At 37.8% G+C, this 13,717-nt stretch overlaps 1 protein-coding gene across 11 annotated transcripts in view; it reads right to left on the reverse strand.

The window, feature by feature from the left end:
- Positions 1 to 5,594: 5,594 nt before the first annotated feature.
- The window catches only part of ANKRD44 (ankyrin repeat domain 44), a 289,820-nt gene continuing 281,697 nt past the window's right edge, over positions 5,595 to 13,717 (reverse strand). For 4 of the 11 annotated variants that reach the window (XM_088794444.1, XM_088794441.1, XM_088794440.1 and 1 more), the window contains exons 26-29: positions 13,616 to 13,698; positions 12,479 to 12,570; positions 11,648 to 11,683; positions 5,595 to 9,914 (exon numbers count right to left, since the gene is read on the reverse strand). In XM_088794444.1, the coding sequence (XP_088650570.1) occupies positions 9,667 to 9,914; positions 11,648 to 11,683; positions 12,479 to 12,570; positions 13,616 to 13,698 (459 nt within the window). In that variant the 3' untranslated portion in view covers positions 5,595 to 9,666. The remainder of the gene's footprint in view (positions 9,915 to 11,647; positions 11,684 to 12,478; positions 12,571 to 13,615; positions 13,699 to 13,717) is intronic. The other 7 variants (XM_088794447.1, XM_088794442.1, XM_088794445.1 and 4 more) reach the window with 2 other exon arrangements.

A 13,717-nucleotide genomic window follows, 5' to 3' on the forward strand; every position in this document is an offset into this window, starting at 1 on the left:
AATAAGAATGTCCTCTGTTTGCTCCATCAGGTCACAGATCATGAGGCTGGCAGCAAAGAAAATGAGGATGGATCAATATATGTTAAAAAATATGTTCTCATCTCTGGGAAATATTGTTAGCACCCTAAAAGGATTTTCTTTTTCAATATATGAAATATATTGTGGGAAATTAATTAGTTTTTGCAATCTAATTTCTAGTGTCAGCTGTGACATCACAAAGCAAGCTCCCAGATGGTACCAACTGAGCTTTTTATCAGCATTTTTAACACCGATGCCAACACAAAATGGGCCCAGCAGTCTAATCACAATTTACATACTAATGGGTAGACCCTTGTGAATGAAGTTAAGCAGACAACCAATCAATTACCAGGTAACAAAATTTTTACAGATTTTAAGTAATAGTAAAATAGCAAGTCGTAAATCTCAGGCCTGAAAAAGAATGTAAAAATAAAAACATGGCATGGACTTAGAAAGGGAGAAATCATTTCTGGAAAAAGAAATTCAAAAGAGAATTACATATGAACCCAAATTAACTTTCTATTTTTTTTGTTTTTGTTAAAAATTGAGTTTTCAGGAAAAGTTAATATTTTAAAGCAAATCTAGTTGTCACTTAAAGAGCAATACAGAATTCCAATGATTTTAGTTTTTTGGTCCTCTCTGGAAGGCCCAAGGGGAAGAATTCAATTTCTCATTGCTATCACTAAGATGTTTGATCCAGACACTCCTTTTGTTCATTCTGCAGCTATTAGCCATCTGTCACGTTTTCTGGAGAGCCTAATAACACATTCAGGTTAAACCATATGGGCATAAAACCTGCCACTGTATTATAGTCAAGGTCTGGTTGGTTTTGTTTTTGTTGTGTCGTTGGTTTTTCTTTTGTTGTTGTTGTTTGTTTTTTACAGAAATGTACTTGACCATTATCACTTCTTTAAAAGCTTCATCTTAATCCTGGAACCAAACTCCAGTCTGATAATAAATCAGATCTGGGTGTACATCTACTTAAAGCAAAATGTATGAATGATAGATGTTTTGAAGTGGCCTCATTTTCTCATCAATTTCACTCAAATTCTGTTAAATGGCTTGTGAGCCATTTGTTGTATTGTCAGTTTTTGACTTCTTCACCTCCAAAGCTTTCTTCTTCAGTCATTCTCAACCACCCACTCTTTTAGTTATTTCCTTGGCTTTGTCATCATAAAAATGGTACCACTCAAATCTTTACTTCAAGTATCTCATGTTTAGCTCACCACCTCTGGTGTTACAACTCAGCAATTCTTCCATTTTACCAAGACCGTCAGTCCAGTGACTGTACCACTTTTCCATTATCCAACACCTCTTCGTGTCTTCACTTTCCTCCTTAACCAGTTTAGAATCCATGATCTATATATTATGTCTGTTGAAAGCACCATAGCTCCACAGCTCAACTTGGACTTACCTGGCAAAGCTCTATCCCTTTTTAAATTCCACTATCTACTTACCCTATGTTTAAACCCAAACATCCAATGAAAAACTCACCAGGATGACTGGTACCATTTTAAAATCATGGTCATAAATCTCAAATGTGCTAAGCCCTACTCAGCAATCCTCTGCTGCACTGAAATGTTCTTTCCAAAATTACCCTCCCATCCCTTCTCAAATGTTCTTCCTGCTCTCTCCCAGACATCCCTCTCAACTTCAGTAAACTACAGCAGCTCCTTTCTTAAAAAACAAATACCCTCCCTAGTGTCCACTTTCTCCTCCAGCTACTGCCTTATTTTCCTTCTTCTCTTCACTTTCTCCCATCTTTCTCTTTTCAATCTATCCTCTTTGTACCGTTGATCCAACCACTCTGAAGTATCTGTTTTTGCAACGGTTACTAAGAAACTCTGTGTTGTCAAATCCAATTGTCATTCTCTGTCATCTTATTTGCTTGCCCAGGAGCGATTCAGAGAGTAGATACACCTGAAACTCCTTCTTCTGTGACCTCCTTTCCCAGGTTTCAGAGGTAGCTTGGTCTCGTTTTTCCTCATGCCTCACTGGCCACTCCTTCTTAGTCTTCTCTGCTAGATCCTCTCCTCTTCCTGATCTCTAAAATGTTGGTGTGCCCACGGTTCAGGGCTCTTCCCTCTCTCCATTTACTCCCAAGGAAATGTCCCCTGATCATCTAGAATTTCTGCCCCCGTCTCTCCTTCAAATTCTAAACTGTTTAATTGACATCACACCATCACCAAATTCAGTCAACTCTACCTTTAAGAGTACCCAAAATGTGCTACATTCTGTTTCTCTTGTTGCTACACCAAATCAAGCCACTATGTTTACTTGTCGAGATTATTGCCGTGACCACCTAATTGGTCAGTAGGGCTCTTCTCTTGTCTCTCTATAGCAGCCAGAGTGATCTTCGGTAAAAGTGAAATAGGACTACAACCATTTTTCTGCTTAAATTTCTCCAGTGGACTTCTACCACATCTCCTCACTCATAAAATTGTGGAAGATCTAGCTCAGATAACTCTTGATCTCATCTCATACCAGCCACCCCTACCCCATAAGTCTCCAGCTACACCAGTCTGATTTCTGTTTCTGGAACATGGCAAGCTCATTCCTACCTTTGGGTGTTGGCACTGGCTGTTCCCTCTCCCTAGAATGTTCTCTCCTCTGATCTTTCTATGACTGGCAACTTCGTGTCATTAAGATCTGAGCTTAAATGTTTGTAATTCTTAGGAAACCTGACTGTAAGGTATATGAGTTATTAATGTTCTCAGATTTGCTGGGTGCTTCATCAAATGCATATAAACACAGGTAAGTTTTTTGGGCAGTAAGTACTGCTTCAATACTTTCACTTTTGAAAGTTATAAAATTCTCCTAGAATTTAAATATACTGGATTAAATTGTCACTTAAAGGTAGAAAATGGTATCCCAGAAATTGTGTCTTCCAGTGCCTAAGGCACCATATGAGATAGTAGTGCTGTGTTTGCAGGTCTTGCTGTGTGATGGTGGGCCTAGTGTCCCAGCTCTGTGAGCAGCTTTTCCCACCTGTGAAGTAGAAACAACCATCTCAATGTACATGGGTGCACAGGCATTTGTGTGTTTGGTAACAAAAGAACTAAATATTTGTCTCAAATCTGTGCAGCACTTTTCTCCACTCACCTGCATGTGACCTCTCCTGGAAAAATGTCCTCAAAATTGCTTCTGAAGTTCTTGTTCTTAAGTGTGTAAGTGCTCTTTATGAGAGGATGTGTATTACATAAACAAGGGCATGTTGTTAATTCATTGTGAAAATAGATTTTAAAGTATGGCTAGCTTCACAAATAATTGTTGGAGAAATGATTCGGAAACAAGAGGCGAGGAAGTAGATGAGCAGCGAGAAGGGGGAGCGTTGGTCCTGAAGGTGCCGTAGTTGTATACCGGGCTGGGCGGGACACAAATAAATGCTAGCACAGTAAATACTAGTAGCAACCCCTCCTGCCCCATCCTTGTGCCAGCCACAAATGCCCACGCATTTCCAATCAACCCCTGGACTGCTTGAAAATTAATGAATGGCACAGCCATTATCTTTGCTGCTTTATATTTTCCAGCAACTGCACCTTCAGTATGAAATTTGCTAAAGAGACAATTCATACAGCACTTTTACCCACAATGTTTTTATGTTATGTTAATAGTCTTTTAGCTTAATGCCTTTCGTGCCTGGCAAGCTAATTCTCGAACACATTAAGTGTGTTAAGTGAGGGATAGATGTACTGGATTCGATACCTACAGAGTGGAATTAGAGAGAGGGATGCTTTGACAAGCAGTTTGAAGACAAAGTGCCACATCGAGGTGCAACACTATAATTATTGCAGTGGAAGCCATTATCCCCTTTCTGCCTGCTTAGGAGAACACAGGTGAAATTACAGGAGCCCTAAGTTTTTCATGAAAGGGTGAAGTTAGGAAGTCAAGTAAACTATTTCTTTAGCAATGACTGGGAATAAGTTATCTTACTGTAAGGATGTACTGTGGGAGGACACTGTGATAGACCCAGGGTGGTAAATAGCGTCTGAAATGGCTCCCAGTGATTCCCCCTGCCTCCTGGTATCACACCTTTGGTAAACCCCTTCCCTTGTGTATGGGTTGGATCTAGCAACTGTCTTCTAATGAATAGAACATGGGAGAAATGGCAGAATGTCACTTTGAGATTCAGTTAAAGAGCTGTGACTTCTGTCTTTCTCTTTCTCTGGCTTTTCTCAGCTTGCTCGCTCTCACGAGGCAAGCTGCCATGTTGTGAGCTGCCCTATGGAAAGGCCCATTTGGCAAGGAACTGAGGGCAGCCAATGGCCATCGAGGAACTGAAACCCTCAGTCCAACAACCAGTGAAGAATCCTGCCAACAACCATATAAGCGAGCTTCAAAATGAATCTTTCCCTGGTCGACATCATAACTATAGCCTGTGGGGGACCCTGTGGCAGAAGACCTAACTAAACCATGCCTGGACTCCTGACTCACAGAGACTGTGAGATAACAAACATTTGCTGTTTTAAGTCACTAAGTTTTGAGGTAATTTGTTACACAGCATTAGCTTACTAATATATTCATCTCAGTCTGCTGCAAACTACAGAAAGTACTCACCTGTGATATGACTCATGCTTTACAATCTTCAAGAATAAAAAGCAGTCATATTTGCATATTTGCATAAATAAGAATAGGGAAGAGTGCAAAACCTCTCTGAACATCTCTAGTTAAAAAAACAACAACACATACAACATTTGTTTGGCAAGAAGGCATAGAAGAGAGAACATTTATAGGTACAAGTTGTACATTCAAATAATTAATTACACAAATTTGAGCAAATTGCATAACTTCTCTGGGATTCAGTTTCTTCATGAAAAAATGGTGATGAGATTGGGCTAGACTGTAAGAATTGCTAACATTCTGATACTGTGATTTGAGGAACTCAGGAAGCCCTCCTCCCCCCAATCTCTTTCTCAGCTGGAAATTCTACATTAGGAATTTGTTCCTTAGCGCTTCTAAACTGTCCCTGAACTTACTACTCAAGGGGAGACATTTTGAATGGTGAGATGGAGAGGAAATCTGATAGATACCTTTGAGAAGGCGCAGAGAGATAAAGCCTTTGTTGCTGTGAAGGATAGCGGTAGCAGCAACAAAAATAAGCACAGTTGATTTCACAATTTTGAGGACCTAGTAGGCTTCCACCTTTCTGATATAAGCAATCTATAGAATTATCACATTTCTCCCTCTTACCTCGAACGCAAGGAAGGTTAGAACACACGCAAGTTTGGTCACAGCCGTTGTGCTAAATTTTATGGTTTCTATATTTGCTTGTATTCTTTTTCCCTGTCTTAATTTTTCTACTTCTAGTTCATCACATGCCTTTTGTTGCAAGCCTGCTCAAATCCTTTATGGAAAAAGTTGGAGGCATAAATAAATATAATCAACACAAACATACATGTTTGAAATTATTTCCTCTAATTATGATGATACAAACAGAAATAGCAAATCTGGAGATGCACTTCTTTTATTTTCAAAACGTAAGGTTAATTTGGCTTTGGTGGTGGGGGATAAAGATTTCAATTAGCAGAATAATTGGTAAAATTAGCATAAATTGGAAAAATTAAAGACAACACAAATTGCAACAATATTTGTACCGTTTTTATTTGTAAAAATAACCATCTGAATGCATTTCCATAGTATATTACAGTTAAGTACTTCATTACATTTTCAGCATTCAGTAGTTGAAAAAGTATTAAACTGTGCTTGAGAAGATTCAGATTGGTTCAAAGTCATTCACTAAACTGAAAGTCATTTTCCTCATTTTTACAGTCATGACATTTACCAGAGTCCTTCAACTCCAATTTACATAAGAAAACATTACAGACAAAATCCCACTGAAATCATCAAACAATAGTTTATGCTGTTACAAATATGTTATGCAAAATATAACACTGGCACCAGATTGGTATCATCGTGCTTTGCAAAGATATATTGCACATGCTGAAGCATAAAATATATAGACGAACTACCAAACAAAAGATATTTGCTTTGAATTTTTAGATCACTGCATAAGAAACGCATAGAATTACATTTTGTACACACACTCAGATTGTCACTATCTTAAAACGCTTTTCCCTTATGACACTGACCTATGGTTTACAGTTTTGTAAGAAGAAAGCATTTCAGCACTGCAAAATCAAATATAACTCCTATAGAAAACTTCGGCATTTTCATTTTCATTTCAAAGCAGATGAAAGGGGAAATAGGAAAAAAAGACACTTTATACATTCGGAGAAAGGTTGAAATGAAAACTCACTGGTATTATATTGCTCTGATAACACTCAAATGAAAAAAAATACAAAACGTTTCACAGAACATTTTCAGACTATACAAATATAAAAAGGCACTCTAACTTCATATTACAAGACAAAAAAGGGATGAGTTCTTCAACCAACGCAACAGATAAGCAAACCAAGTTGCTCAAACAGTACAAAGAATAACTAGTGCAGCAAATCCATTTGATGTTCTTGTTCCAATTTAATAATAACATAATAAATCAAGCAGCTGTTTACTGCCTAAAGTACCAAAACATACTATGGTGCCCTTTTAGTAGTGATAAATAGAAATCCCCTGAGCTATTTACTGTAGAATCATAGCAGATTTTAGGCAATTTGGAGATAGTATTTACCAAGGATAGGCAGACACTGTTGAACAGGTTAAGTGCAATGAAACACGATCCCTGTGGCTGTGGTTAAAATACAGTCTAAAAATAACACATTCAGGTAAAAGCACTAAATAACTAAGACTCCATAAAAAGCATCATGTTTTCTGTGTTTTTTTTTCTTAGAAAGTTTTGTTGCAAATCCATTTTTATTTCTAAGAGATGTACTTGAAAAACAGAGAACTCATAGTTTTTAAAGTCCTTTCTTAAACGAAAATAATTGGCCTCGTGGGGAGGGAGTAAAAGAAGAGATTGGTTCAATAAACAGTTCATAGTTAGCATGATTTCATTTTGTTCCTTTGTCCTCCTTCATTCTATCAATAAGTGAGGGAGAAAAGTCAAAACTCAGCTCCATGGAGATAATGTCACAGGGCCGTCACCGCGTTGGTGCAACAACGACGTTCCTTGTTCTCTGCGCTACTCTACAGGAAAAATGTTAATGCTGCTTCGCCATTAAAAGCAGGGATTTCATTTCCTGCTTTAAACGCCAACTGAGCCAGATTTCCATTCATTTCTGGAAAAAGACACGGCAGCATCGTGCTTCTTCAGTATTGGATCTCCCTTATTTTCAGTGTTTTGGTAAAGATAAGGTCATTATTTCTTATCAGCAATGTATCTACTTTAAAAAATTCATCTTCTCTAATCAAACAAAAAAGGATAGAGGAAGGAGGGGAACACAACACCAAGAATTAAAAATGCAGTGTTGGTGGTGTTGAAAATTTTCAATGAAATTAATTCCAATTCTGTAAGTCTTCTGAACAAATTCTCATTTGTGAAGTGCACAACATGAGTTTTTAATTAAACCCAGGATATTAAAAGAAGATCAAAGTCTTTTACAGTTAGATGAAAAATATAATACAGATCTGTATTTGATCCAGATATGATAGAACACTGTTCACATACACTATGAAATAGAAATTTCCAGGGTGAAAATGGAACCGATTATAAAATGGTCGGAGAACACTGTCCTAATGCAACATGTTTCTTTCCTGTCTCTTCCTCAAGTAGAAAATAGCACTTGAGCTGGTGATTTTATTTCTCCTCTAGGTACTGTGCTCACACACTGATATGGTTTCCCATCAGGTTACAGTAACCCTGTGAGATTTCAGTGTACTATTTAGGATAATTTCTGTACCTTTCTTTTGGCCCCCTTTGTGCATATGATCCACTATATGCTTCAGTTTTCATCTGACAGAAGAGCATAAGGACTCCAGTGTCTTCTAAGCTCTACGTTGGCTACCGACTGGAGCTGGGCGATGGATGTTGTACTCCTCTCCAATCAATTGGGAGATCCCGAGGGTCGGCTGGAAACCTTAGCAGTGGAAGTGCTGGGCTTGGCCCCAGAACTGCTGGCTAGCCCATGGAGGCCCCTATGTATTTTTCTGCTTTTTTGTTATTCCAAGTAAGACACACAGCAATTAAAAGAGAGAACAAACAAAGGATGTTTCCTAGGCATTTGTTTCATTTCAAATAAATATAAACACATTCACATCAAAAGTATATGAACATTTTCTTTAGTTTGGCAAAAAAATAAGCCGTGGTCAACACATCATCAGTTACAAATGTTAAACCATCAACTAGAAATCTCTGTCATAAGAAATATAAAATACAACAAAGACTGTTACACAAAAAGATTACATTTTTAACTCCGTAGAAAAGTTACTTCAGTTCTCACTTTCATTTTGAAGGAAAACAATTTAAATCTTCTATTTTAGACTGAAGCATTTGGTCCTCATGTATAGCTGGTTGATGAACTACAGACATACATATATAGCTATATATACACATATATGTGCACGCGTGTATGTGCATAATTTTTAAACAGTCTCATTCTTCTTTTTGTACAGCTATTCCAGGTGCGGAACGGGGTCCATTTGACCTAGAAGCTTTGGCAGAGGGAGCAGACACAGTACTGTGTTGATTTCATCATCAAGCAACTACCAATTGGCTTTAATTTCCACATCACCCATTTCTACCTCCTCCTTTCATTTTCTTTGTTCCCTTTTGCAGTCACACTTCCACTCACTTGGCATGACCTTTACTGAGAAGCTCATTGAACATTTACTATTGATGAACAATGCTGATGGTCCTGATGTTTTTAAAAAGTTAATATTTTGATTTAAAGACGAATCAATAAAGGGTAGTTTCATATTAAACTTGCATATGTCTCCAAGTTTTGGTGCAATATAATTTTCACCTGAAATGTTGTTAGATAGATTTGGATTCAATCACTCGAGTGAAAATAAGTCACAGGCTTGTTATGGGGAAGCACTGGGTGCCATATTTATGTTAAATAAAAAAAAAGCAAGTTCAGTTTTCAGTGAATTTTCCCCTTCATCTGGCAACTTTAACAAATATCCTCAGAAAGAAGTTCTGGATATTTAAGTGCTTACTATAGAGAGTATATGAGTAATTGGACTCCCTTAAAAACATTATTACAGGCATTATTACAGGAAGATGAACACTTTTACCTTTGGCTTCTAGTGAGGAAGTAAACATCAAAGTGAGAAGAGGTTTGAGGCATTTCCTACCCACCCCTCCTTTCCCCTCCTGGGGGACATAAATGTCACATTGATATACTTCTGAGAACTCACTGCCAAGTGAGTACATGAGGGCAAAAAACCAAAAAAAAACAACAACAACAAAAAAAAACCCACTTTATAGGAAAACAGTTCCCTCTTGGTGCATTATGCTCAAAGAAAAAAATTAAGTGCATTTTTTATTCTTTACTTAAAAATGAGAGGTAGACTTTCACAGAAGTATCTTACATCTAAGGAAAACATGAAACAAATAAAAATTTGGGCCATCTGTGTGAGTGCTTTGCCCTACAGCTTAGCTGCCCTCCCTCCATTTGATTAATTCCTTCTCTACTGGCTTCTGGAAGCTCGAGGCCATAGTAATACTTGGACGCAACCTCAACCTGGAATTCAAGCTTCTTTCCCTTTTTCCAACATGGTTGATCAAGAAAAAGCTTCTACAGTCCAAAGTCAAAACGTTTCTGAATCAGAATCATTTTCATTGTACCCATCCTCCGAGCCTACGTTGTTACTGCACAGGCTAACCATGCTCCCCAGATTGGAGAGGGTCGTCCTGTTCAAATTGTCTTTTTTAAAACAAATGAAGTTGACAGCCGTCATTGTACTGGAAGGAGAAAAAGGCATCATGGTAGCCAAAATGAGGGCCAGGCAGTCAGCCACGTCTTTGTTAGGAGCGCAAGCCAGGGCCGGGGTATGACCTGGGCGTAAATGCAGACAAGGCAGTGGTTAGTCTGGGAAATCCAGAGGCAGTGTGAGCATTCCACAGTACATCTCGTATGACCTCACTCTCGGAGATGTATGTTGAGTTAGCAATCATGCCAGGCAAAAGGAGGGGTTACTTCCCACGAGTCATGCTAGGGGTGAGGCTAGAGGGGACTGGAGGGGGAGACGTTTTATGAAGGGTTGTTTGGTTTATTTTTTCAGCTTACATAACAACAAGCACTATATATTATCTGAAGTTAGGCAGAATTCCAGTCTTCATTTAGTGAACAGAAACATGAGGGAGTGGGAGTGGGACACAATTCCACAAAAAACAACAGCAGGACAATCAGGAAGGTGCTTCCACTGGAGAGCACACACACACCATGCGCCTCGGGCGAGGGCCACAGCACTCTCATTCTGAGAACAATGACTTTCCATCGTAGGTAGGTAATCTTGTGTCAGATTAGAAAAGATAATAAAACTCAGATGTCTGTAAAAGTGAGTCATGCAGCTTTGTCACTTTATATACAGAGGATGCCAAAACAAATGTATACACATTTTAAGAAAGGAAAAAACTGTATTAAAATTGTAATACTACTATATACCGGTAACAAAAGATGAATACAAGTCATGTTTGACTTCTGCAATTACAAGAAGTACTCAAAGTGGTCGCCATCAGTGTAATTTTAATATACTTTTTTCTTTTCTTAATATGTGTATACCTTTTTTTGGCACCCTCTGTATACACTTTATATAAGTATACGCCAATTAACTGGTTTTAGAGAAATGGAATTATTTGAGTAAAGACATAGGAAGGCACAGGTTGTTTGTAATTAAAAGTGTGCTATCATTTTAAAGAAACTTAACAGAAGTGTTAAAAATAGCAACACTGCCAACCAAAGTCCTCAATTCTAAACATAACAGACGTGGGAGAATTGCTATGGTTGACAAAGAGTTGTGTCATTCTCTCCCATTTAGATTTGATGGGTCCAGTCCAGAAGGGAAAACTAGCTGGATGCGTGAAACAGGTGCCGTGGGGAGATAAAATTACATTCTTTGATGTAATTATTACCTTATTCCACCTTGATTCTACTGCTCTGAAAGGGTCAGCCTGTCCTCTCTGCTGTCCGAAGTTCCTACTACTACTCACTCATTTATTCAGAGGAACTGACTCAATAAAACGTAACTTTCTGTTGTTTTGTTTAGCAGCACTTGACCCCATTTCTGCTTCCCCTTCACCCTCTTTCACAGATTATTCCTTCCCTGGTATAAAAACAAATAAGAATGGACAGGTATGTGAACATTCTACTCCACAAATGTCTGCAATGAGTAAAAGAATTATGATTGTAGTGTTGGACAAAATTGCCCTAAATGTTCCCAGGCCTTTGGGAGGTCGCCAAGTTCTGAGACAGACCCAAGGTCCCTATTGGCTGGATGAGCCTCAGTTGTCTCAGACTTACACCAGAGAAGCACAACTAATTTATTCTGATCTCTTTAGTCATTTTGGAGAAAAACTATGGGCCTCTGCACACCAACCCTAAGGTATATATTAGTGATAAGGGAGTGAGGGAAAGTGAGGAAGGAAAACAAAGGAGATGGAGTAATAGAGAACTTTCTGCGCCTCCTACATGAATCAAGTTGGGGACAGAGCAGGGTACATGCTAGGATAAATGGGGCTGCAAAACCAAAACTAATAGGAGTTAGCTAATGATGTCATATGGCTGCTTACTTCTGAGAAATAGGCATGAGCTGCTAATTCCAATACCTGTAATAAGCAGTTAATTGAGTTACGTTAATACATTTTATTATAATACTTTAATCAAATGCCACAATTAATGCCACATTTAAAAAACTACTTAATTCATAAATATCCAGAAGTTCCTCTTTTGCTCCCCAAGGTTAATAGGCATTGTGCTTAAAATGGCAATTTAATACAATTCTAGTGTTCATTAGCTTTCAAAATTTCTTAGGAAGCAGAGTAGAAGGCTTCTGTTAAGAGTGAGTTCATTTAGAGAAGGAATGTTATATAGATCAGGAGAAGTTTCAAGCCTAGACATTAATTTAAAAGTTTTATTCATGTTCCCCAAATATCCATACTGGGAATATGAGTTCTGATCTCTTCTTAAAAAAAAAAAAAAAAAAAAAAAAGGTTTGATCTCAGAATGAACTGAAATACAAAGACCTGGTTTTCATTTGAGCCCTTGAGCATGCACTAATGATGTGTAATCCCTAACTCTTCAGCGTATGCGATCAGAATTGCGAATGCCACCTTGAAAGCTTTTTAGCATGTCTAGAATATTTTAATCACCACGCTGAGGAGTCAGAGACCAGCTGCTGACATTACATGCACAATGGAAGGCACTGGTGGTCTACAGGTAGACTCTGTATTTTACAAAGACAGACAGGACAAATTCTCCTTGTTTGATTTCGCACACACAGGGAACTTCCAAGGGAGAGAGAATTCCTACGGCCTTTTTAACTAGCTCCTATATGTCTCATTTCCTCTGGGTTCACAACATAGGGAAAGTACCTGCAGTAATTGTTTGCTTTTTCCACTTACCGTTTTCATCTACAGCGAGGACACAGGCCCCTTTGGCCAGCAGCTCTTCAACTACTACCTTCAAGCCATTGCGTGCAGCAACGTGGAGGGGTCTGCAAAAAGAACACGGAGCATCAGCTGTGATATATATGTGTATGAAAATGTGTCATTTGGGTAGCCTGTGTTGATAAAAGGAAGGAAATACTTAAGAATCTGTAAGTAGTATATGAACGCTTAGACTTTAAAAAAAAGGGATTTGTTAACCAGATCTTTTCCAGTCGCTAATAATGATTCAACTGTTCTCATGTTGTCCCAGAATTCTTCTCTGCAGATACAACAAATACACCACATCTCACACAACCTCGATGACAGTATGTAGGAAGCCAAAAGAAAAACTCAAGCTCTGGTGTGTTTTCTAGAAGTTTCCTTACCCCTTCATATCTACTCCAGTATTTGAATCACTGTTTTGTACAGTTAATCAATATGACTAGTTAATATCACCCAGATATATAATCTCAAACCTCAAACCTATTACGAAATGCACTAAATTATACTTTACTGAATTTAAAATATCTTAAAGAATATAGCAGTATATTCTGCTATATATTACTTAAGAATCTTAATGAAAAAAAAAATCTAATATTCCTGTGCCCTTAAAACAAACGCCTAATTTCCTAAAATAGAAAATAAAGCAGCTTTTAGATCTTTCACACTGAGGATGACACTGAATTACATTAAAATATAATTAAGACAAATAGCTTAGAAATTCTTCAAATATATTCTGGGAACCTGATTTATAAAACTCATTTTTTTTTAGTAAGAATACATAATGCTAACACATTTATACAAGTAGTTTCCCCAAATATGCCAGACCATAAGATTTTTCTAACCATCCACTATGTTTATAATATTATCATAGAAATAACAGCAAAGAAAAACACAGATCTCACAAATTTCTGCGAAGGCATATCAAAATACAGATTCTAACTAAAAATGTCTAGCTTGGTCAATATTTGTAGGTATGTGACTAAACATGAAGGTCTGTGTCTTTCAGCACTGTGTTTCCCAGCTCGAGCCAGGCCCAAAACATAGCACATTCGGTGTTGAACAAATGACTATGAATTTGCATCTGAGTCAAACTTTAGTAGTCACACTTACGTCTGCAGTGCATTATTTTTTGCGTTAATAAGGCTCTCATCGTGTATCTTGTCAAGTATTAACAAGGCACATTTTTCATGACCCTGACAAAGAAAAAAAAAA

This window comes from Rhinolophus sinicus, chromosome 17, assembly GCF_057876585.1.
Source record: "Rhinolophus sinicus isolate RSI-liver-muscle chromosome 17, RSI-T2T, whole genome shotgun sequence".
Lineage (NCBI taxonomy): Eukaryota > Metazoa > Chordata > Mammalia > Chiroptera > Rhinolophidae > Rhinolophus > Rhinolophus sinicus.